General features: G+C 40.6%; 2 protein-coding genes across 3 annotated transcripts; both read right to left on the bottom strand.

The window, feature by feature from the left end:
* Window positions 1–6,717: 6,717 nt before the first annotated feature.
* lace (serine palmitoyltransferase long chain base subunit) lies at window positions 6,718–13,781 on the bottom strand. 2 transcript variants are annotated; one of them, XM_017183145.3, is made up of 4 exons: window positions 13,425–13,778; window positions 9,011–10,123; window positions 8,684–8,946; window positions 6,718–7,575 (listed from the first exon to the last, which is right to left on the bottom strand). In XM_017183145.3, the coding sequence occupies exons 1-4, from the start codon at window positions 13,677–13,679 to the stop codon at window positions 7,359–7,361; spliced, it is 1,848 nt and encodes a 615-aa protein (XP_017038634.1). In that variant the 5' UTR covers window positions 13,680–13,778; the 3' UTR covers window positions 6,718–7,358. The 2 variants fall into 2 exon arrangements, with proteins under 2 accessions (XP_017038634.1, XP_070142709.1); XM_070286608.1 differs by lacking the exon at window positions 6,718–7,575 and adding an exon at window positions 8,492–8,629 and having other exon boundaries at window positions 13,425–13,781.
* On the bottom strand, window positions 7,634–8,650 carry Prosalpha6T (Proteasome alpha6 subunit, Testis-specific). The gene has a single exon (XM_017183146.3). The coding sequence runs from the start codon at window positions 8,583–8,585 to the stop codon at window positions 7,734–7,736; it is 852 nt and encodes a 283-aa protein (XP_017038635.1). The 5' UTR covers window positions 8,586–8,650; the 3' UTR covers window positions 7,634–7,733.
* Window positions 13,782–25,459: the final 11,678 nt, after the last annotated feature.

Here is a 25,459-nt window from a genome sequence, read left to right as displayed (position 1 = left end):
AGCCCATCTCTCCCTGGAATTAATTAGAAAGCTGCGGTCGAGCCGGGCCACCCTCCCCACTTGTCCTCGGAGCATTTGTCAGCAAATTTAATTTGCGGTTACATCGGCAGCCGAAAGGACACTCTGCCAGCCATTTAAATTTGCAGCCAAAAATCTCGGCAAATTCCTTGATTAAATCGCTCCTTGTCGGAGGCGAAGAGTCCTGTGATTGATTAACGGCTGTATGTGTGTGTGTGTGCAGGACGAGAGTATCCCTTTTTGAGCAACAGCCAACAACAAAAGTCAAGCATAGTACGTCGTCTCCTCATTGCCGGGCGAATGACTGATTGTCCTTGGCCCTTTGAAGCACTCACTGCCATTGCCTGCTTCGGCATCCTGACATCGTATATCCATAACTGAACAGCCAGCCGGGCGACACGTTTGCCCATGAAAAATCGTCCCGGAATCTTATTATAAAACATGTGCTTAAGTAATAGCATCTGAAGTGAAGTGTTTGACTGCGCTCCGTGTCGTGTAACAGATTGCCGATCTACTCCCGGGCACAACGGGGTTAAGATTAATTTGTTTGCACTTTGCCGGGGATGTCCTGGCGCTGAGCTGATGGAAATCAAAATTGAAAAGAGAGGGATTCGCCCTCCGACTGTGTCCTATAAGGGCTGCCAAGGTGAATCGAAGTCGTATGAGTTATTTATTGATTTAGGTTTTGTATAAGTGAAAAGGAGAGATTACCACAAGTTGAAAAACAAACTTAAAACTTTAATGTTTAAACCATGTATGTATTTTTTATATTCCTGTAGACCAGCAAGAGGTTTTCTCTCTTAAAGTCTATGTCTTATTAATTCTTATAACAAGTTCTGATACAGCCTAAATTACTTTTCCAATTTCAACAATTATTGTCATCGATTATATTGTTGTAGATCTTTTATCCTATTATTATCTTTTGAGGCATCTTCTTATTGTGCGTGTGCTTTACACACACACACATAGTGACTATCAAAAGTATGCGCATAACTCAGACGCTGCCATTTGCATGCTTCAAGTGTTTACAAATAGGATTCGGACTTGGATTTTTCCGCATTGCATAAATTCCCTCCTTTGCGCCAGTTTGACGGTGGGGAAAAAACTTTTTTGCAACATTTTATCAGATTATGGAGCACACAAAATGCAACTTCCCGTGCTTGGGATTGTACTTCCGAGTGTGTGTGTATCCTTTTTTAAGAAGAAAGAAAAATACAACTCGAATGTGTTCTTACCTTGCCCACATATTTTGCCAAGTAAGCGGAAACATTAAAATTTTATTTGTGAGTGAGAATCGCGGGAACATAGGGCCTAAGAATGGTGAAAAGAAAGTTGAAGTTTGAAAAGGAAACTGGAACGAAAAAAAAATAAAGAAAAAAGAAAAAGGGAAAAAATATAATTAAATAAAATAAAATGTAATTGATAATTGATATATACATACTTTAATTCATTTTAATTTAGTTACACTGTTGGAAAAATACACCAATATATTTTATATTATTTAAATAACACTTCAAGGCGATACTTTCATTTAATTCATAATTTCATAATATATATAAAAGTTTAAATAATAAATATAAATATATTTAATAACCAATTCAAAAAGGCATCCGAACACCACGAAGTTACGGTTTTTTTTGCGCTTTAAACGAAAATGTTTTTAACCAGTGAAAGTTGTAATTTTTCCCAAAAAAAAAGCAAACAAAAAGTTCAGGTGTAGAACTTAGCAAGCTGCACGCGAAAATCGCATTAGTAATTTGTAAAGAAAAAAAAAACTAAAAATATATAAAATATTCTTGAAAAGCTTAATGCTTAGGGATATACCCATCGACAACCACCGCTCGATTCCCGATTGCCCACTTATCCTTATCAATCTCTATCAAATGGCGCTCTGGAAAGCAGCTTTCGGGATCCAAGATGCAGATGGGCAAAGAAAAAAACCATGACAAATGGACAACAGAATGCATATTTATGATTGCACACACACCCTACACAGTCGCTTCAGTTGACCGCACTCAAGGGCAGGCCGAGTCCTGTGGTTGGCTTTGGCGTTGTAGGCACTTTCCTGCTGCTCCTCTGGTTAAAATGCCAACACAAACTTTATACGCACGTAGTCAATTACTCACCCCGAAGTTGGCAAAGGGCTGCGCCACCCATCATCACCCGCCGCCCCGTGCATATGCAGGGATGTGCACATACTTTTGTGTACCAATGTGTTTTGTCATTTTCCATTTTGGCAGCTCGCAAAAGTAAACAGTATGGAGTACATAAATGAAATCCCTCGAAATTGATGTGGTCTCGTCATTTCCTTTACGTTGAAGGTCCACTAGGTCCAAGAAATAAGCATAATCGTCATATTTGCACCTCGATTTCAGACTCTGAAAATAAAAAAGAACTTTTGAAACCATCTGAATTCAATTACATTAATCCTTTATATAGTAGTTGTCCCTCCTTAAAACCCCACTTTTTGTTGTACTTGAAAATCGATTTGAATGCAATTTTAACGAGTGCTCCGGCCTGGCCCTTCTCATGCTAAATTCAGATTCCGACTTACATGTATTCCCCACAGGACAAACAGAGAACAACTCAATAAATATTGCCCAGAACCTAAAATTGAAAGTATTGCCTGAGCCCATAAACCAACACGAACTCTTAACATACTGCTCCGCCCTGTCCCGCCTGTCCTTCGATCCGAGTGTAGTATGTTCGCTCTTTGTCTTAATTTTTTAAAAGGCCGAGACAATTACAATTGGAATTTATTTGGCATTGTGGTCATCCTGGGCAGGAGCCTGAGGGGAGCCGTGCAGGAGAGATGTCATGAGTTACTGTTAATTAGAAAATTGTTATTCAATACTTCGGAGGCGTCTGGCCTTGGGGCTTTAAAGTGTGGATGCTTGTCGGGGCTAGATTAGACCAATTGAAGGCATAACTGTCAGGTTACGGTCTAGATTTATATTTATTATTCATTTTTAGTTTACCTAAAATATATGGTTGTATTTTATTACAATTAAATTTCCGTTTCAAATAAATTCCAGCTTCGTGAAAGGATGAGTGTACTTTTCAGAGTGATTTTTTTTTGTGCACTTACTGGGTATTATAATAAATATATATATTATAATATTTATATTATGAAAAATATACATAGAATTAAGAATCAAGAAAATCAAAATACCATTCAAGAAATCCGGAAATATTGGAATTTATCATATTTTTATATGATAATTTTAAAGGCAAATCAACGTTAAAAAATATTTTAACTCAGCCAAAATAGCATTAAATTCAATTCGGAAAGCTGCTCTGTGCTGATTTAAAGAAGGTTAATAAATCTGCATACTAAATTTGATATTATAAAATATTAAAATTTTATTCAGTTTTTGGAAATTTTATCGAATTTAAAAAAAAAAATTAAAAATATTTTTTTTCTTCCGGACAAGGCTAGAAAGACTCGCCTATTGATGCTGATCAAGAATATATATGGTTTATAGGGTCGGAAATGACTGCTTCATTGCTTTGCCAGCTTCGGACTAAAATTATAATACCCTGCAATATTTTTATACCCTTGCAGGGTATTTTAATTTCAGTCAGAAGTTTGCAACGCAGTGAAGGAGACCTTTCCGACCCTATAAAGTGCCGAAGTTAGCTTCCTTTCTTGTTTTAATTTAAAAAAAGTCAAGAAGTTTTTTAATATAAACAAGAAAGGAAGCTAACTTCGGCACGCCGAAGTTTGTATACCCTGCAGATTGGTTTCGATGTTTATATTATAGATTTAAATGCTGAAAACACTCACAAAACAGAGTTTCATTAAATTTTACCTATACTTATTATGTTTACAGTTTGACAGTTTCAGTTTTACATTCCCAGCTTTACATATTTTATACATTTACCGATCGCATCTATGGCAGCTATATGATATAGTTGTCCGATTTTTATAAAATTTATACAAAAATTCTAGAATAATAAAAAAAGCTTATATCTGAGAGTAGATAAACATACATGCGCAGGGATCTGGGAAGCAAAAGTTCATCAAATTCATTGTAATTGTTGATTGATGATCACCTGATCGGCAGAGGTGAAGCTGGAGGAGCGAGCAGCTGGGATGACAGATCTCAACCCGATGGCAGTGGAGGACGGTGATCGGATCTTGGCTCCGGGCTAGTTAAAACCCTGCAGCAGGCGTAAATAATTAAAATATTTATAAATGCAATTTAAATATGTAAATGTAATTGATGGAACACACAAATATGAATCAATAAAAGATGGTGAAATCAATGAGCAATTTTTTTGTGAAGGCGGCATTTATTTGGGATCATTTGGGGAAAAATCTAATTATTTTGAAAGCAAAATCTAAATTTTTAAATTTGTTTTCTGAATTTTAAACATTTTTTTCGAAAGTTTTACAATTCTTCTAAATTTTTAAAAAATTGTTCTAAATTTTTAAAATTTTTCTGAATTTTAAATTTTTTTTTTCCTGAATTTTTAACATTTTTTAGATTTTTTATATTTATTTAAGAATTTTTTTAGAATTAAACAAATTTTTTTAAATCTTTTAACTGCCAAATTTGAATTTGAATTTAACGACGATAAGTTTCAGTGTGCCCAGGTGCAGTTGTAAAATAACACCTAAATTTGGATTCAAAAGGTTTGAGTCTCCGCTAACTTGCGCTGGCTCCTAAATGGTTTGAAACTTGGACTTTTTATAACAGTTTATACCAGTTTTCAGTCGCTTGCTGCTGGTTTCTGTTCGCCTGGTACCCCCAATTTGGGAAACGGGCAATTTGCATGGAAATGTTCGGAAATTTGGATGGGCTGCTGTAGGGATGTTGTTGTAAAAAGGTTGTTGTTGCCATAAGCTGTTGTTGTCGGCAACAAATAGGTATAAATGCATAAAATAAAATATAACAGTTTATACCAATTATTATTTTTGCTCAAATGTTTTTATAACAGTTTATACCAGTTTTCAGTTGCTTGTTGCTGGTTTCTGTTCTCCTGCTACCCCAGTTTGGAAAGCGGCCAATTTGAATGAAAAGTTTTGTTCACTTGCATGAGTGATGCTCATCTGCATCAGTTATGGTCATCTGGCTATATTTCAATATTGGAGGCCAATAAAGTCGGGCTTAATGGCAGTGATGCGCATGTACACCATTGGTAGAAAATTGCATCTCACTAGCTGCCAGTGATGCTCATCTAGCTATTTTGCATTATTGGGACAAAATGGCATCTCACTAACTACCAATGATGAGCATCACTGATGGAAGTGAGCATCACTGATGGAAGTGAGCATCACTGATGGAAGTGAGCATCACTGATGGAAGTGAGCATCACTGATGGAAGTGAGCATCACTGATGGAAGTGAGCATCACTGATGGAAGTGAGCATCACTGATGGAAGTGAGCATCACTGATGGAAGTGAGCATCACTGATGGAAGTGAGCATCACTGATGGAAGTGAGCATCACTGATGGAAGTGAGCATCACTGATGCAAGTGAGCAAAATTTCTAAAATTTGGCCGCTTTCCAAACTGGGGTAACAGGCGAACAGAAACCAGCAGCAAGCAACTGAAAACTGGTATAAACTGTTATAAAAACATTTGGGCAAAAATAATAATTGGTATAAACTGTTATATTTCATTTTATGCATTTATACCTATTTGTTGCCGACAACAACAGCTTATGGCAACAACAACCTTTTAACAACAACATCTCTACAGCAGCCCATCCAAATTTCCGAACATTTCCATGCAAATTGCCCGTTTCCCAAATTGGGGTAACAGGCGAACAGAAATCAGCAGCAGGCAACTGAAAACTGGTATAAACTGTTATAAAAAGTCCAAGTTTCAAACCATTTAGGAGCCGGCGGAAGTAAGCGGAGACTCAAACCCTTTGAATCCAAATTTAGGTATTATTTTACAACTGCACCTGGGCACACTGAAACTGATCGTCGTTAAATTCAAATTCAAATTTGCCAGTTGAATTTATTATTATTTATAACAGTTTATACCAGTTTTCTGTTGCTTGCTGCTGGTTTCTGTTCGCCTGTTACCCCAGTTTGGAAAGCGGCCAATTTGAATGAAAAGTTTTGCTCACTTGCATCAGTGATGCTCATCTGCATCAGTGATGCTCATCTGCATCAGTGATGCTCATCTGCATCAGTGATGCTTATCTGCATCAGAAAATGTAAAGCTAGGAATGTTACTGTAACTGTCAAACTGTTTTGTGTGTGTTTTCAGCATTTTATTAATGTTATGAATAAATATACAACTTATATATATATTTTCTTTTATTTTTTATTTTTAATTATTTAACCAGAATGGCTCGATTCTTAGTGATCCAATTGCAATCTGCAAGGGTATACGAACTTCGGCGTGTCGAAGTTAGCTTCCTTTCTTGTTGTTTCTCATATTCTAGAGTATTAGTAGAATTAAATTATCAATTTTAAAAACGTACATAAACGTACAATTTTCTAAGAATAAAAAATAAATTCGGGAAAAGAGCAGATTTAAAAAGAAACCCAATTTTCCAACCATATACTACAACCGTTTTAGCCAACTCTGCCACAGCACTTCTAGGTAAGTTGTGGTCACAGCTTGTGTAAAAACAAGAGCTATTGTAAAAGTTAGAGCTTACACTTCAAACATGCCTGTAAAATGTATGTAGAAATCCATCAGTTGCTTCTACTTCTAAAATGAAAACAAAACAGTGATTACAATACATAAAGCAACAATTCTTTATTTCTTGATAGAAAAATAAAATCATTAATACATAATCATTATACATATATATATATACGTTCCTGACAATAAAGCCCTGTGGATCTACGGCCCGACTCTTGGGCCACACTAAGGCCCAGCTAGGTGATGCTTTCTTCACAAATTAATACGCTATCGCTAGTAGCTTGAAAATGCTTAAATGGTAGAAGCGAGGTGCTCGACTGTCCCACGATAAAGGGGATTCCCTTAGCTTAGCTCTGAAGGTAACCAAAACCTGACCTGGTTGGTTGGCTCTTAATACATTTTTAAATACACTCAATGTGTTTGCAGACCGATCAAGAAGACATTTTGGAGCTTACAATTACAATAACAACTACGTAGAGGTAAATGCTAAATAATTAATAATAGTTTATCATTTAAGCTATGTGCTGTACTGTGTTTTGTTCCTTGTTCTCCCCTCCGATGGATATACCCAAGGGAGTTAGTCAAATCAGAAAAGCCCAGTGTGCAACGAGACCCATCTAGCAATTTGTGGACTGTGTTCTTAGTTTTGGTCTAACAATCTGGAAGGCTGCGAGGAATCGTAGCATCCCATTACGCGTGCTTATCTCCTAAAGTGGGCTTGTGAGTCCTCCTAGTATATAATGGGATTCGGATCGCGTGGCTTGTTGGAATACTTCAGGCCCAGATCGTCGGCGATCTCGTCTATCGCCTCCAGAGCATAGTCAAGCTGCTCCTTGGTGTGGGCAGCCGACAGACAGAAGCGTATGCGTCCCTCCATGATGGGTGTGGCAGGGAAGCCAGCGCCCACCACTGCGATGTGGCGGGTGGTCAAGGTGCGAACGACAGCGCTGGAAATAGAGATAAAGGGGATTAAATAAATATATTTTTATTGTAGAATAAAATATGTATTGCCTGACGAATTTATTTCTAACTAATTAATAAAATTTTGTATTTTTCAAGCTAATACAATCAAATTTAAATATAAATTTGGATGAAACACTCTCCACTAAGGTCCTGTTGTGGATTCACTGGGGCCAATATCATCTGATTCGATATCTCTGGGCACTCCACTGCCACTGGGTCCCTGTTCATCATCATCGCTCATCCCCTTTTCGGAGAAAGCATCAATAAACGAAGGTTGTCCCATGCCCTTGGCCTGCATAAGACAACGCTGGTTATCGCTGTCGGTTAGCACTTTGAACGGCCTGTCCTTGCCCACAACAGCCGCATTGATCGTGAGATCCTGCTGGTCTTCAGTGCCCAGCGAGCCACGTATGGCCTGAATCCCATGACAAATCAGTTCGTCCATGTCGCAGTTCTCAAAGTTGCCCAGGTTTCGCTCTAGATAGGTGCGTGCGCTCTGGGAGCGAGCCCCAATGGCCATCGATTTGCAGTTGAGCACTGTGGCCGAGGGCATCACCTGGTAAATGTGGGCGCCCTTGACATCGTAGCCCGCCACCAGCATTCCCACCCCGTAGGGCCGACGATTGTAGCTCTGGGTGGTGGCCTGCATCTTGTTGCCCAACGATTCCACGAAGCGTCGCACTGGGTACTCTGTGTCGTACGAGTGCCGGTAGGCCATGCACTCGCTGCGTAGGTAATGGCACAACTGGCGGGCATCGGCCGTCAAACCCGATATGGCTATGCCCAGGTGAGCGTCCACCGACATGATTTTCCTTTGAATTGAATCGACATCCGACGAGGCTCGACACAAGGCCACCAGCACGGCGTAGTCTTTGCTCTTCAGGCCCACGGTAACCGTTCCCTGCTTCACCGCCTCCATGGCGTACTCCACCTGGAAGAGGCGGCCCTGTGGACTCCACACCGTGGTATCACTGTCGTACTGATTTCGGAACATGTTGTATTGTATACAGTGCTTCTTAAAAGTATTTAATGTGACAACTAAAACTATTGCCTTTTGAATTGTAAATGTAATGAAATAAACTTGAAACTCACCCAATTTTGGAGAACAGGTACACCAGCATGGGCACCACTGGCGAATCCTCGTGGCCATAAGTAATCACTCCCAGTTGAGCCAGACGACGGCGGAAGTAGCGGGTGTTCCTGGCCAGCTGCATGATCTTCCTGCGGCCAATTTCGGTGCCATCTTCACCCATTATGGTCTTCATGGAGGTCATAATCTGCTGGGCAATGGGCGGCGAGATGGAGCTGGCGTAGCAATGGGCGTGACTATTCGTGCGTAGAAAGTCAATCAGTTTCTGGAAAAGTAGACAAAATATTAGTTAAAAATACAACAAAAGTAAGAGAAGCTAAAAAAAATACCTTTGTTCCCGCCAGATAGCCGCCGGCACTGCCAAAGCTCTTCGTAAAAGTGCCCATCAGTATATCCACATCCTTGGGATCCACGTTAAAATAATCCGTAACTCCTTTGCCATGAGATCCCATAGCTCCAATGCTGTGAGCTTCATCAAGATACAAGTAGGCCTTGTATTTCTTTTTCAACGCAATAATTTCCGGCAAACGGACTATGGAACCCTCCATACTGAAGATGCCCTCCACAAGGATCATCACCTTCTTGTATGGCTTGCCTCCGTTCTTGGGATTGCCGTAGCACACACCCTGACGGAGAACTCGCTCTAGATCCCGCATGTTGTTGTGCTTGAATACCTTGGTGGTGGCTCCGGACAGACGCAGGCCCAGGATGATGGAAGCATGGTTCTTCTCGTCACTGATCACCAGACAGTTGGGCCCCAGAAGCGAAGGAAGATTCAGGGCATTCGTGGCGAAACCCATGCCGAAAACGATGGCATCTTCCACTCCCAAATATCTGGCTGTAAGGCTCTCCAGCTCTTGGAGTTGCTCGTTGTTGCCTAGCTCACAGCGGGAGCTGCAGTAAGCTAATCCAAAGTTCCTGGCCTTTTCCTCCGACTCATCAGCGCAGGGTCCTGTGGCGGCCGCAAATCCCAGGTAGTTGTAGGAACCCAGATTCAAACAGCGCGTCTCAGTTCCGGTGAACTTGAAGCTCCAGCCATAGTCATCGCTTACGCGATCCTTCAGGGTGAGCTCATCCCCCGGGACACTGCAGATGGGACGATTCCAGCAATCCTTGATCCTCCGGTAAACATATCTCGAGTAGAAGCTCTCAAAGGCATCGTACAGAGTGACGTAGCCCTCGCGTCCCTTCTCCGTGGCCACCTTGGGCACGAAGAGCAGCTGGTTGATGTAGCCCAGAATCATTAGCAGGTAGAATCCCAAGTACGTCAGGCAGGCCGTGTGCAGCGGTACCTCCTCGAAGGAGGTCTTCTGGGAATGCTCCACCTCCGGAGACAGTATTCCCTCCACCTTATTGGGCTGCGTTTCCTCGTGATCTCGCAGAACCTTGGCATGTCCATTGGCGATAGACCTCTTCTCTGGATGGTAATTGGGCGAGCGATTCTGTGGGAAAAAAGTGAGACAACAACTATTAGTTATCGCTTATTGATTACGAATTTGCTGTTGCGTATCGCTGGAAATCTACATAGCACCCATTGAAAATCACTTATCGGAGGGAGCGTTATGACCAACAGGTGCAAACTATAATTGAACTACACTGGGGAAAAGGTTTTGCATTAAAATTAGTAAAGATGAATCCTATTGTTTATGATTTGTTTTTGCAATCTCTAGAGAGCGGCGTCTAACTATTTTAGTCGCCTTTCTGGTGACAAATTCCACTAGGTTTGTTTTTGTAAAGCTTTATGGATCGTGTTTCCGACTATATTATCTTTATTTTCAATCTCGATAGAATGTTTCTGATAAACTGTGTCGTGATTCTTCACCCGATCTCAGTCCCAAGTCCCGCTGTCAGCACATCTTAACTCGCTTGCCCTTTCAATGCGTTCCGTCAATTCACCAGCCAATTAACATTAAACTAACAGATCTACATATATGTATGTGCGCGGTACATATATGAAGGTAGTCACACGACATGTAGCCGTAGCTATAGCTCTGGCACTCACATGAGCCGAGTTCGACATGAAGTCACACATGGAGAGAGACTGACTGACAGAAGCCATACATGTGTAGCCCAATATCATGGCACACTTCCAGCTTGCTAACGAGTGAAGAGGTATAATTAACTTATTTAAATGAACAATACGTATAATTCACTTATTGATTTTAGCTCGGGCCATGGATGCGATAGGGAGTACCCCTCTTTAATTGAGAGGGTGGCTCTTCCCAGGCACGGCTGATATAAACAACGAGTCGTGTGTGTCTATATACCAGCCCCAACTTAATCGTATAACAATAACGAGTCGGCGACAATAATATTTCGTGTTTATTATCATTTGCCCCCGGGCGTGTTTACTAAATATTTCCAAGCGGCTGAGAAGTAATGGATGATCATTTGGTTTACGCTCTACTGGGTTTTTAATGGACTTGTCGAATGTAGGGTATAGGTTACTCCATGTAGACGAACATGCCAACAAGTGGAGTAAATTCCTAGATAAAAAGCAAAATATATATAAAATATGTAATACTAATTAGGCAACAGGAGGCCAGGAAGGAAGGAAGGAAGTAAGGGGTTGGAAACTAGATAAAGTCTTCAATATGTCATGGTTTTCAGCTAACAAAGATAACAACCGATAGCTCGGCCGGTGCAAACCAAAGTTCTCAATGACTTGTAGGGGTTCCCGTTGTCTTATTACTTCTGAGTCATTAGCTAATTTTATTGAATCAGAGCAGTTTCTTCACTAGCTTATTTTAAATATTCCTTAAGTAGGTGCTTAACCACAATTTGGTTGGTTATTTTTATCTTGATGAAGAAAAAAAATTTGAATTAAATAAAAGTAATTTTGCATGCTGATAAAACTAAGCTATAAATCCCAGAGCCCCATATCTCAAGGGTACCCAGTTCCTAACACGCGCAGACATTGTACTAGCCTGCTGATAAAATTCATAAAACATGCGAAAATTACCTAGGGAGTGGACATTAATAAAGCATGCTTACAGTTACTAGAAGTTTTTCATTAAATTTAAAAGCTTAACTAAACAATAACGATATCGTATTATCAAAGAGAATCCTTTCACAGAACTGAGCCCTGGTCTTATTACTCTTCTAAGAAATACAAATCATGTAGCAATAATAACATTACTTAGAAATTCTACTTATTTATAGAATGAAGTCTAAGCTTTATTGTTTATATCCAATAAAAATTATGAAAAGAATCATGACATTTCACAAACAAATATTCTTTCATCCAGTACCATTAATTTTAATGAAATATATTTAGTTAAATCCCCTCATTTCCTATTTTAAAATTAAATGGAATCAAAAGCCTCCCTCCTAAGCATATAATCTCTGGTAAGCTTTCCTACAAAATTGTCTTATGCACTCTCACACTTACTCAAATATAAAAAATAATAATCGAATCTTATCTTAAATCAACGCCCACCCGAAAAAAAGCGCTGCCTTCAGCGATTGTGGAATATAGTGATTCACCACCCGGCCGGCGTTGCGTCGCATTCTGCGAGGCTTTACGTAAAAAGATTGCCCGGAATGGGCTGATAAGGCATTCCCGGCATGGCATGACAATATTATTACCACGATTCAATACTGAAGCCGAGTGGTAATGGGCTCTTTCCACAAACAAGTTGCACCTATGCTTCATGTACGTATTGGGGACAAACAAACGTGGGCAAGTCATGACCAGACCCAGGAGTGTCGGTGGAGAAGTGACAATAGATCGATTACCGAGTGCATAGGATGTAAAATATAGGTGGGAGAGTGTGTTTTAGGGGTTTACTCCCTTTGATGATAGATTTATTATGGGGTCTAGTGTTTGTAGGGAATTTGGTAGTAGTATTAGTTAAATTATAGGTAATTTAGAGGCTAATTTAAACCAAAAAGCTCGTTTCGTTATAATTCTAAGAGATTTTTATAATCTAAACCTTAATAGGTATATAATTACCTAATGGGATAGTCCCTTTCTAATAGATTTTCTAGTAGGAACAATTTTAAAGAAATTTTTGAAACAAAATAGTATCGAATAACTAATATAATATACAAATTATTTAAGTGGGTAATTAGCCATGTGCTGCCAGCCCTCAAGTGAGATTATTATTAACTAATTTTGTTTTAAAAAGCTAATTAAAATTGTACTCAAGTTCCAATTTAAGTTAATGGCTCCTTTTTTACACTGTACCCTAGAAAATTTAGAATCATAAAATATATTTTAACGATCTTCAAAGTCAGCCATGATGACCCCCAAGGAAATAGCTAAAAATGTCCAATTGGGCAACACTTTCGGCGCGTGAAATGTTGAAACAAAAACAAATGGGCGGCCAAGAAAAGGGAAAACTGGCGAGGAAAACAGGGTGGAAAACACTGCAGTAAAACAGCTGAGGGCGGCTGACCCAGAAAATGGGAAAATCGTAGAGAAAAAGCGGGGAAATTGAGGCGAATTCCCCGAAGGGTGTGCAAGCGGCAACAACAATTGCGGCGAATCTCTACAGCTGACGCACTCTCTCCCTCTCTCTCTCTCTCTCGCTCTATTTATGTTCCCTCCACACACACACACGAACGCACACTATGACAAAATCAATGATTCGCCGGCTGCGAGAGCGAGAGAGGGAGAGCACGGAACCACGTTCGCTTCACATTTTCGGCGATTTAAATGGCTTTTTGCTTATTTTGGCTGTTTTGGCAGGTGCTTCTTTTGCTTCCTATCCCCACCGAACGGGGGAAAGCTCTGCTCACCTTGGCCTCGGCGGCGGCGTTGGCGTTGCAGCGGCGCGTGCGAATTTCCGTGTAAGCGGGCGCCGAAAATTTTCGCTGGCTGAGGAAGGGCTCCGCCTCCCCCCGTGGCTCCTCCGCGTGGTTCAAGTTCAGCCCCCCATTGCTGGGGCTTCCGATTGCGGCTCCATTTCCATTCGGCAGCTTTCCATTCGCCCCATTTGTGGTCGCGTAGCTCTGCTCGAAAACCGTTCCAGAATCGCCGTCAAAGTTACCCATATTGTTATCACCGACCGATATCCGAATCGAAACGCGCCCAAAAAGTATCTGAGAGCAAGTCGAGACTCGTATAGTTTAAAAAGCTTTGAAAATGCCAAACATTTTGGTTAAAATCGATCGATTGTTGCAGTGTAACCAGTTTCCGTTCAATACCAAAACACTGTTTTTCCTGTTGGCCAGTGCTGCCAGTTTAGCTATATTTATCATGTCTGAAAATATACAACTTGCACATAACTTACACATCTATGTTACTATTTCAAGTAGCTTTTAACTTAAAAATCAATAAAGCAATTTATTATCTTGTCTTTAAAAAATTGTTTAAATAATATTTATTCATCATATTCCTTATATTTATTTGGCACAACAATTAATAATGATAATAATAATATGAGTATTTAAAAATTAAACAATTTTGTTTAAACATATAAAGCAAACCTTATGCTTAAGATTGCATTTAAAGTTTACATTTTCCAAGATTTTCCAGTATTAAATATGAAAGATCTAGCTTGTAATAAGCTAAACTGACAGCACGGGTCCAATAAGAAAAAAGCAGTGTGCCCGCCGGCTTTTCTGGCAACGTTGGTCGCTCGTGCACCAGCGCTGCCAGACTTTGCGATTTCGATGCTTGGTGTACTGCTTGGCAGAACTGCTTGCGAACTGTTTTGTCGAACTGCTTGCTTACACTGAGAAAAAAACTGGAAACACTGGGAGAAAAAAAAAACTAAAAACAGTGTTGCCAGACTTTTCGGTCCCAGCGACCAAAAGTACCAGACTTCCAGTGATCCTGCGACCAAAAGTGCCAGATCTGAGGGTTTCGTGTTCGAGTGTGCCCAGATTTTCCGATAAACTAAGAAAATAGCTTTCAATATTTCAAATTTGATTTCTAAGGTGTGAAATTCCAACGTTTATCCAGATCCTTTTCGGTTGACAATCTCTGTAGCTTAAAATTTTTGTTGAAAATCTCTTTAGTACATCCATAGTTCAACGCTTTATTTTCTCCTTGGACGACTCCGGAATAATCCCTACATCAAAAATTTCCGTATTGCCCACGCATGAATACCTTTGCTTGAGATTCACAAAACAAGAAGAAAAGCTGAGAATATCACTCTAGATATATTATTATTCAAGATATATATTATTCAGATAAAAGTGCGTAAAGCGGCAGTTGTAGTAAAATTCATGAGGCAGGCTAAGTGCGTTGACTTTTCGCAGCACAACAAGGAGACACGTCTCGGCCAGTGGATCTGAGATTTGGGATTTCGTGGGGATCATCTACCATTCGTAGTCTGTGTTTTTCACTCCCCTCTGATTGCGGAAGAATTTAAAGAATTTGTAAATTAATTGGTCTTGGGCGATGACACTATTCAAGGATTTTCAGGGCACATTTTGAAAACAAAACATTGAACTCGCCGTTGTCTTGGGACTTGTGCTTCGTTTTCGTTTTCGGTTTCAGTTTCGATTTCATTATGCGCCGCATCTCCAAACCCAAGTTGAGGTAAACAACAAATGGGAAAAAGGTGGAAAACAAGCGTCGCAGCATTTGGGCTTCTAATTGAGTTGGAAACTCTCTGGTGGATGATGATGAATCTCTGTCCCTCCATGGAAAATGCCAACACGTTCCCCTGCAAAACTCAGCACTGATCACTGCAGCGATATGCAAATTATTGCCAAATTGTCGTCGCCAGAGATGCCAAGAGCTCCCACTGAAACAGAGCCCCAAGTGGGTGCTACTGTCAGGGCTAGGGCCCTTTGAGCCGTGGGCCCAGAAAGCGGGTTAAAACTGCTGCCAAGGGATTGCCATCGACGACGGTGGCGGCGCCCTAAAAAGGTTTCCTTGAAGGGCAAAGGAAAATCATATACCCTTTCCGAATATTATTGATTGATTTCAGCTCGGGGAATATCTGAGTTAAAGAAATATTTATTTTTATTGAATCTGGTAAAGTTTTTATATTAAGCCATAAAAAGTATATATTTCCTTGTAACAATTGTCTAAAAATAAGCCTTAAAATATAATTTAAAAAATGTGATTATTATTCTATTATTCATAGAATTTTCTTATTGTATTTACACAAATTCTTGAAGTCAGGATTTAAAATTCCATTTCCTTTCACACAAATATCTCTTGTAAAATGCAATGTATCTCAAAAGTTAACCAATTTTCTGTCAAAGTATCTGAATGCCTATCTCCCAGATCTGAGTTAAAAACGCTGCTTATATTTTTGTACTTTTGAATGCCACAAATCGTGTTGCTTGTCTACTATTTTCGGCTGCTAACTGCGATTGCGATTGTCAAAGTGTTGCTAGTGTTGCTGCTACACTGAAACAATTTCAACCAAAAGCCACAGCATCTATTAATGTTATTTTTTGTCCAGAAGCTTAAATTATAAAATTAAGATGAAATAAATAGTAATAAATTCAAGCTTGTTCAATAGTGTATTATAATTTTATATATTTTAAAAATTTTCTTTTTTGTTTTCTGTGTACTTAATGGTGGTTCCCGCTGTTGCCAGCTTGTTTGTGGTTTTGCACTTTGACTGTTGAGTCTAACGAGTGCGGAGTTCAAGTACACTCGCAGTTGAGTCGTTTCTCGATCCTGACAAATATTTGGCAATTGTGTAATCAAATTGCTAGATAAAATCTGATCTCTAGTGAGGGTTCTAGTGATTATAAAAAAAAAAAAACCCAGAAAACTAGAAACCTTTCTTTGAGGGATTGGAATTATTTCTTAAATATTTATTTTATGTTTAGTTACCTTCTGTTATATTTCCTCCATTAATTATTTTATGTATTTCTGCAACATCACAATTATTTATGCCAGTTTCCCTGAGCATCCCCTCACCTAAATGCTTGTTGCTCTTGCCCCATCAGCAGCACTTTTGTGGCTCTTGTCCCGTTTTGCATAATTACGACTTGACTGGCTTAATAAATAAGTAAAGTTCACAAATTTCCATTGGGAGACGCAGGCGTTGCTCTAACAAGCATAAAAGCCGCATTTGCATATGCATTTTGTGCGTGAGTGGGCGGCTGCTGTGCAGTTGTTGCCGATGAATCACGCGTGATATTTCGCAGTTGCAGTTGCAGTTTTCAGTTGCAAACTGGGTCTGTGAACTATTGTCTGCTCCGGGTACCTTTTGCCGCCGTATTATTCTCTTATTTATCTGCCCCGCCCCCCCTGCTGGGCACACCTCCTTCCTTCGAGTACAGTGGACTTTGCACTCCGCCAACGGGTTGACATTTTCATTATGGTAACTCTTTTATTTTTCCTCGATGTGTGGACATGTTTTCTCGCTCTCACTCGATTGCCACCGGCGACGCCAAGCAGCAATGCACTGGGGAAAAATATTAGGACCTAGGGTGCCTACTATATTATTATTGATTTATTAGAAAACTATTAACTTTAAAAAACTCTAGAAAGCTGTCCCAAAAATGTGGAATTAAAAGTAATTAAATTTCAAAAGAGTTTAATAAATATATATTTTATATAGGTATTATTTAAGGGCTTTCTTTTAAAACTTATCCAGAATATCAGGGTCGCATTATATTGCATAAAAGCATATTGAACACCTATTTCTTATATATATCTTAAATAAAACTTAGTAAACATTTTTTCTTGTGTATTATCAAGGGGGACACAGGGTTGGAAAGGGCGTGGCCTGGCATGGCAGTCACTCAAGCGATTTTCAATGCGTTGACAGTTCAGGTTGTCAATCGTTTTGTGTTGTCTAGTGTAGGTGTTACAACTGTTGACTTGACTCGGTGTCTTGTGATTAAGCTGTGAAGTGCAATTGAAGGCATTTCAATTGTCGATTGTCAAGACCCCAAAAACATTACCATAGAACCGAAGCAAAATGGTTCACGGGAATGCGTAGAACTGTCAGGGGAGACTTGTTGGAGTGGCAAAACAAACAAGGGGTCGTGGCTTTATTGTTCACATTATAATTATTATTAATCAGGCATTATTTATACACATTTATATATATATTTTAAACAAGACAAGGCTTTTATAAAGTAAATTCAAGGTCTTTAAATATGTTAGGTTCTTATGAGGAAACAATTTACTAGGCTCTTCTTTGCTGCTTCCATTTGTAAATATCTATAAAACTTCCTTAACATTTATTGATATTACTTTTAAAGAACATTTTGTGTAGATATTGTAGATTCCTTCTCACTAATTTCTATTACCACAGTTTAAACGCTTAAACGTAACTTACAAATTCCCCAAGACTAGTTATTGGATTTCTAATCCCCACCGAAAACAACAGCAGGCAGCAACACTGCCCAAAATAGCACACAAAAAATGTCCAACATCAAATTTCAATTATCGCAATGGCAAAAGGAAGCCGGGGAGTAACACCCGACGACCCCGATGAGAAAACTTAAACAAGTGTCTCAGTCTCAGTCTCAGTCTTGAATCGCGGAGAAGCAGCTGGAAAAAATGCAAATTCGATCGGCGGGCCACGTCCGTTAAAGTGATTTTCACATGGGCAATTAATGTTTCAATAAACGATATTCTAGCAACAGCGAATTTGTAGCAACAGCAACTGTTGCTCCCGCTGCCGCCGTTTCATGTTGCATCCAACACCGAAAAAACTACTCGCCGGGTGTATGTGTGTATAGAAAATGTTATGGAAATTGGCTTTTTATGTTTATGAAAACGGCCGCTGAACTGCTGCCCGGGCGGAGATCTCCAGCAGCAGCTCGGATTCCCATTTCCATTCCGAATCCGATTTCGAATCCAGTTAATTACTGCCATTTTCCATCGTATTTATGCTCACGCCTCGCTCACGTTTTGGCCATCAGCGAACATCGCGAACGCGTGCAGTGCGTGAAAATGTTTGCTAATTGCCCGGCTTATAGCCAATTTCACTAAATTTGTGGGCGGCCAGGCTGAGGTGGGGGATGCCAGGCATATCGGAGTGGTGTTGCTGGAAAATCGAACACAAATTATGTTATTGTTTCACTAAAATCTTGTTTTGCCAAGATCCCCCAGCGGCAGGCTCCTTGATTTTCTGGGGAAGTGTGAATGGCTTTTCCATGGAAGGTATTTTAGCAATGAATGAAAGATGAGAGCGATAGTGTTTGGATTGAGTTAGTTTTCTGTGTTTGATTTCGTAATTAAAGGTACTATTTATAGAGTCAAAAACCAAAGGGAAGAAAAGGGGTTTTGGAATGAAACTTTTCCAGGCTTTGAAAGAGATTAACTGTGCAAAGTCAGCAAGGATCTCCCCTACCAAATATAGGTTCCTTAAATCATTATATTTTATAACAATACTTTTATATATAATTTCTCATCATTATCCTCCTCATTATCCCCATTTCTATAGGCTCTTTTTTGCTTGTGAGAACTTCATATGGCAACTGCCACCTTGTGACCATGGGAAGATGCTTAAATTCCGCCTGCAACCCAAATTCACGGCTGGCAACTGGAAGGAAAAACCATATGCACCGGCACCGCCAGCAGCAGCAGCAGCAGCAGTTTTCCACCACAATTAAGCTGTCTGCCCTTCCGAAGGCAACCTGTGGTGATGCCGGCAAGGCTGCCGAAAAAAAAGGCAGCCCCACAATCTATGACTATTTTATATGGCTCGTCGGCGGCCGGCACATTCCACCAGCTCGGCGTTCCACCAATCTCAAGCAGCACCAGCTTTTGGCTCTTGGCTGCCACATGCAAATCTGTAATCCCTTTTTTTTTGTGGGCCACAAACCGGCACTTAGGCTGGCTTTGATTTGAAGTTCGTGTCCCTATGCGAACTCTGGCAAGAGACTGACAAACTGACTGGCTAACACCTTGGTCGTTCCCCATTCCCCTAGTTGAGACACAGGGAGAAAAGTCTAGTTTTTCATATTTTATATTTAGAAAAAATCTGTTTTAATGGGGTAAATATTTCTGGCATACAGTTTTCAAAGTTTTAATATTAGTCTTGTTTTAATGAAAATATTATCCTTATTTAGTTGCCTTTGTTTATTTAAATTAATCATATATATTTCTTTTTAATATTTCTTAATTTCCTGTGCAGATCCCTCGGCTTGAGTGAGTGATTACAGTTGCTTGGTGGACGGTCGCCCCAACAGGTTACCCATGGGAAATCTTACAAGAGTCGGGGAGAGGAGCCCAATTACCTGTGTACAGGTCCAGGTTCCTCCTGCTGCTGCCGCTGCTGCTGATTTTGATTTTGAAATTTGAACTTGGGGCTAAAGGTAAAAAATGTTTGTCGAGTAATTGCCGCATAACGAGCTGCAGTCGAAGTGGAAGGCAGCTTTGGAGGTTTTTTTTTCATTGCAAATGTCGAGAGACGAGCCTGCGGGCGAAAACAAAGAATCGGGTTGGCGTTGCACTTTGCTCTGGCTCCGGTTGTTGCACTGGCACTGTGAGAAAATTGGATATGTTTTAGGGATAAAATAATTAAATATTACACTTGTAATTATAACCTTAAGTGGGCTTTAATAAGCCAGAAATAAATCAATAAAGACAGGCAGCAGATAAGGATTTGAAGCTGTTTCTGACGTAGTAAATATTGTCATCATGGTTATCACCAGATTAAGACTATATTCTCTTGAGAAATCCAGTGCAATGCAAGAGATTTTTCATTTAAAAATAAGGTTAATAACACCTTAAAAATGCCGAAAGAATTATGTTAAAAAATGTAAGAAATATACTTCCACTTAAATACAACCCTTGCTAAAATCACAAATATTATTATTTTAATTATATATTTCTCCCAGTGCCCTAGGCTGTTGCAACTGTTGTGCTGCCCACAACCTTACGTGGCCAGAGCAGTGCGTTAGAATGGACCAAGTGGGCCTCTCTGGAGGTGAACTCCGCTCCGGTTTGGTTTCATTTTAGCAGCAGAAACCAACGCCCCAGCCAAAGTCGTGCAAATACCAGAAACTGCAAACTGCAAAGCTGCGGCAAAGCCAGCGAATGATAGCCAGCGTCAGGTGCATTTCCATCAGCGATAATGCCATGTTGCGGTGTTGTTGCTCTTGCTGTGGCATCGATTGCGGAAAACTTGCAACAGGCTGCGGCTGCTGCTGCTGGTGCTGCAGATATCGCAGTTGCAAGATCACCAAGAGAGCTGGGGTCCAACAATTGTCTGAAATTTTCGTTTTCCACTCCGACTCCAACTCCAACTCCGATTCCGATTCAGACTGTGTGAGGCATATTATTTGCACTTTATTATCACGTTAGCCAAATGAGCGAAACGTGCAGATCACCGGGGATTGTGGTGGTGGCTGTGCGGGAAGCACACTCCACCTTTGACCTTTCCAGGTGGGTGATAGATAGACCAGGGCTACCTTACCTTACCTTACGCTGTCTGGCTCGGTCCACTCTAATAAAGAGAATGGAGGCGGAGGTGCTGCCACGTGGGCGTGGCTGCGGCGAGGGCGTGTGCCATAATATATCCGAAAAAGCATGAAAACATTTGGCAACTGGAAAACGGAATCTGGTTATCTGGCCAAATCTCTTCGAGGCATTTCACATTAGTCTACGTTTCCACCTGGCCAGCAGCAGCAGCAGCAGCAGCACCGGCGAACTTTTGGTTTTCATTAATGCCGGTCAGTCATTTATTACGGCTTCGATTTTATTTTCGCCATTTGGCATATAAATTACAATTATTTGGGTTACTTGGGTCATGTGGGGGCCCAGCAAATCGGTTTCAAATGCGGCAAATAAACAGCCCCGAGATGGGGAGTTATCTAATCATTATGACACTTGTTGCTTGTAAATAATAAAGGTAATAATAGTAATTTTAAGAAGCCTAAACTAAATCATATTAAGATTATTTATTTATAAATTTAATAACCTGATAGCAATCTTCTTTGCACCTTTTAATATTTGCTTACTTTCCGTTACACAATTTCCCACAGGGATTCCCTGAGAGTCAGCTGTGACCCTATAGAAATTTTCCCGCCCACTTTAACTGGGGCTTTCCACCCGCGTCAGCTGTTACTGTTACTGTTCGAGCCACAAACACGTTCACATTTTTCCACAACACAGCCAGAGAGCCACATTCCCTCACGCATTCGGGATTTCTGCCATCAATCATTATATTTGTCCCTGAAATCAAACGCAAAAAGCATCCTGTTGAACCGGGGATCAGGAAAAGGACGAAGGTGGCACACATCCGGTTCAACATTCCAAAGAGCGGGACAGAGCGAGTGTTTAGAGCAGGCGAGAGCATTGAGTGAAAGTGAAAGCAAGGTCAGGGCGAAATAATATGCGAGGATTTTTCAAATACAAGAGTCCTTGAGTCGCAAAATACAAAAGGAATGTGGGTTGCTGTGAGGGAAATCGACTTGAAGATACTCTGTAAATATTTTGTTAAATTTGAAAAAAAAATAATAGAGAAATTATGAGGGTTTTATGAGCCCTTATGGCATACAGGCATTATTCTGAAGAGTAAATAAAAACTTAATATTTTTAAATTCCAGTTTATATTTTGATTATAATTTTATCCAAAATATTAAAATATTTCATTATAAAGGTAGAGGTGATATACCCTCACTCTCTCCCCCTACAGGGTATAGCCAGGACATCAGAGAGCACAAGAGAGACAGAGCGCAGCTGCTGTTGTTATGGCAACTAAGGGTTGATTCACTCTCCAACTCTCTCTCTTTTTCTGTATCCTCTGCCGCTTTATCATCCTGGGCCACATCCTGATTTACCTGTTCGCCTGGTCGACGAAGGCGCCAAAATTCAACATTTTCACTTGTGTGCGTGGCTCGCTAAATTTTTAAATCGAAAAACAGGGGGCTGGGCATGCGAGCGACTGAAGGACATGCCCGATGAGTGGTGGATTCGGAGTTGCTCACTTGAGCTGCTGCCTCCATGTCCTCATTCCCCTGGAAACTGACTCCTTGGGATAATCCTATTTGTGGCGTTTTTTTCTCGTACTTGTTTTTTTTTTTGCCTTTTGCTCGAACAAATGTTAGCCGGGATTTAAATTTCATATATTTTTTATGCGTGGGAGAGAGAAGATTGGCTCAAGTGCACGACATAGCGTAGATTTTACTTCTCAAATGTAATGGGCGAGCAGAAATAGCCACAGCCTGGAAATAGTAGGATGTGCCGGCCAGCTCACCACCCCCTTTGTTGCCACCCCCCTCAGGTCCTGTGGCCGCACACAGACGCAGCACACATCACATTATCACAGCGACACGCATTTTAGGCTAACAGGCAACCAAAGCGGCCAACAGCATCACGCGTACTAAACTAGCGCCGGATTCTGCATATTTTCTCCAGCTCCCCCGATGCCCAGCCTCCTTGGAATTCCATCTTACCGCACTAACCACCCGGTGTCCTCCGAAAAAATGAGTACACACACTTTCTCTATACGCACACGCGGGAATATTCAACTAATGCTGCCCGAAAATGGGGGCTCCCCGGAGCATACACACAGACACGCAGCAGGGATGCGAGTTGCGGATGGTGTAGGAAGCGGAACAGAGCCGCAGAATCCCCCAGGAGCAGAACGCGCGTATTCCCGATTTTCAATGATTTAGAGTTGGAGCAGGGGAGTCGGCTAAGGGATACCACTTAACAGGTTTTAATTAAAAATATATTAAGAGGTAATTTTAAAATATATTAAAAACTTTAGTATATTTTAAAATTGAACTATATAGCATATAAGGGATTTTTCTTGATGTTTTGGCATCTGCTGACGTATCATAAACCTTTTTAAGTCATTGAGCTTTCAATTTATTAAGGAATTTGAGGTATTTCTAAGCTCAGACAAAGCTTCAGAGTGAAAATAACAGCACGTCCTGCTGGAAATAAGTGATAAAAATACATTCACAATTCTTTCATCCTTAATAAAAGTCCCAGCACTCCCCACCTAATCCCCATCCATTCCAGGGTACTTTCTGCGATGTGGAACCTACAGCTGTCATAATTTCTGCTTGGTGGGTGGACGTGTGACATCCATTGCAAAAGTCAGAGCGGGAGGGGTTCACTTTCACCTACACAAAGCACCAAAAGAGAGCCATTGCATCTCCAGCTCCAGCTCTGGCTCCGACTCCGCTGGCCAGCTATCGGCTAACGGGCACCCAGGAAGCCCCAGCGTTCCTGCTCCCACTTTCCAGGTATCATGGACTTCCTTCCCGCTGCGGCGTCACGCGTTTTCCGCTGTGCGCATCGATTTTCACACGCCTCTTGGGAAATGATAAGAATGCCAAAAGTTCCAGGCAAACATAAGCGTGCGCAGTCGGATGCTCGCTGGCTCCGGTATCCCTCAGCATCCTCCTTGGCATCCCGAATGTTGGGGCAGGTTATGACAGAGGGCTCAGCGCCTGTTCCCGGCATACTGAATACCATCGATCGATGGAATTTTCTTTATACGCCTTGTGATAAGAGTGCGTGGGAAAAGCAGTCAAGGTCGCGCCGGTTGGTGTGTATACTGTACGAGTTGGATATATGTACATACATAGTTGTACTGAAAAAAGAGCTTTTGGCTGATAAGGAACTGATAAGGTGGAGTGCCACTTGAGATATGGATGGGGTGTGCACTCAAGAATAGAGATTATATAACAAGTAGCGTGAAATATTTTATGGGAAAATAATTAAAATAGTTATCAATTGAAAGTTTTATTAATTTAATAATATAGTTTTGTAAAATCTAATTTCTAATATATTTTTTAAAATTTAAAATTAGTATAATAGTTATTCTTTCTTACCAAAAATCTTTCAGGAAACGGTCAAAGCCACCATTTTAGCTGCAGCTGGACCACTTTCCATGGAGATCTCTGGATGCTGCTGCCTGGTTGAACCTGATATGCCTGGGCTTATGACATTAAATCCGTTACAAACTCGTGAACCGCCTGGACTTGGGGAACTTGTGCTGCCGGAAAGTAGATTCCCGGCAACCTGGCCAGAGTTCGTGACATGGCATCAACAGTTTGTCATTAAACATTTCGACAATAATTTGCTTTGTGCTCGCATTTATATATAAAGGCAGTATATTCCTTTGATTTGACTTCCCGAATTGTAACAGTAGACGTCGACCTGGACGCGGTCTAAAAATTGTTATGGCAGGTAATTTACATAAAAGATAAGTGGGTCCATGCCCGGGCACTGCACAATTATTATGGGACCTGTCTATTGTGCGGATAGTCGTCGGGGAAAAACTCAGACACAAATTCAGAGGCCCCAACCACGATCTTTCTTCCACGCTTTTGTTATTGCCAGCAAATATGCGCTGCTTTTGTAATATTACCCATTTCTTTACTCTTCTTTTTTTGTGAGCTGAGAATGCTCTTGGTGACTTCCTAAAGGCATTAAAGGTATCAAGACTTGTCGCTGTATGTTTTTGTTATGCAAATACTGTTCAGGTTGCGTATACGACGTGTGTAGCCATAAGGCGAGGCAAGGTGGGCAAATGGGGATGGAAAAAAGAATATATGGAAAGATATGTACTGAACATTTTGCTAGCGATTTGGGAAGATAATTTGAATAGATTTTGGACTTTATCAACATTTATCGATTAATAAATTAATTAAATCCATAGTATTTACTCGTGTCAACCCGATATTTCCCTTAAAATATAAAGAGAACTATACTTTTCTCCCTAGTGTGAACTCTAGACGCCAAAGGTCCCTGAGTTTTTTTTTTTCTCTAGACAATAACCTGGCAGCCCTGACCCGCTTAGTTAGCGTTATCGACATCGTCGCTCCTTCGCTCGTCGCTTTTTGCCAATAAAACAAATTAAAGCCAGCAATTGACGGCGGTTAGGACCTGAAGCTACTTGCCTTGAAAAGCGGCGGTTACAATGGATTTTTCTTGG

Source organism: Drosophila kikkawai, chromosome 2L (assembly GCF_030179895.1).
Source record: "Drosophila kikkawai strain 14028-0561.14 chromosome 2L, DkikHiC1v2, whole genome shotgun sequence".
NCBI classification, from domain to species: domain Eukaryota; kingdom Metazoa; phylum Arthropoda; class Insecta; order Diptera; family Drosophilidae; genus Drosophila; species Drosophila kikkawai.
Note: the sequence above shows the minus strand (reverse complement) of the source record. Positions and strands in the feature narration are given on the sequence as shown.

Bases quoted from the DNA above. Each gene is read 5' to 3' on its own strand.
- lace (XM_017183145.3), bottom strand. From the start codon at position 13,679: ATGGGTAACTTTGACGGCGATTCTGGAACGGTTTTCGAGCAGAGCTAC. The intron at 8,947-9,010 runs GTATTTTTTTTA...CTACTTTTCCAG, and splicing joins GCTATCTGGCGGGAACAAAG to AAACTGATTGACTTTCTACG. The intron at 7,576-8,683 runs GTGAGTTTCAAG...CTCTATTTCCAG, and splicing joins TACCTGTTCTCCAAAATTGG to CGCTGTCGTTCGCACCTTGA.
- Prosalpha6T (XM_017183146.3), bottom strand. From the start codon at position 8,585: ATGTTCCGAAATCAGTACGACAGTGATACCACGGTGTGGAGTCCACAG.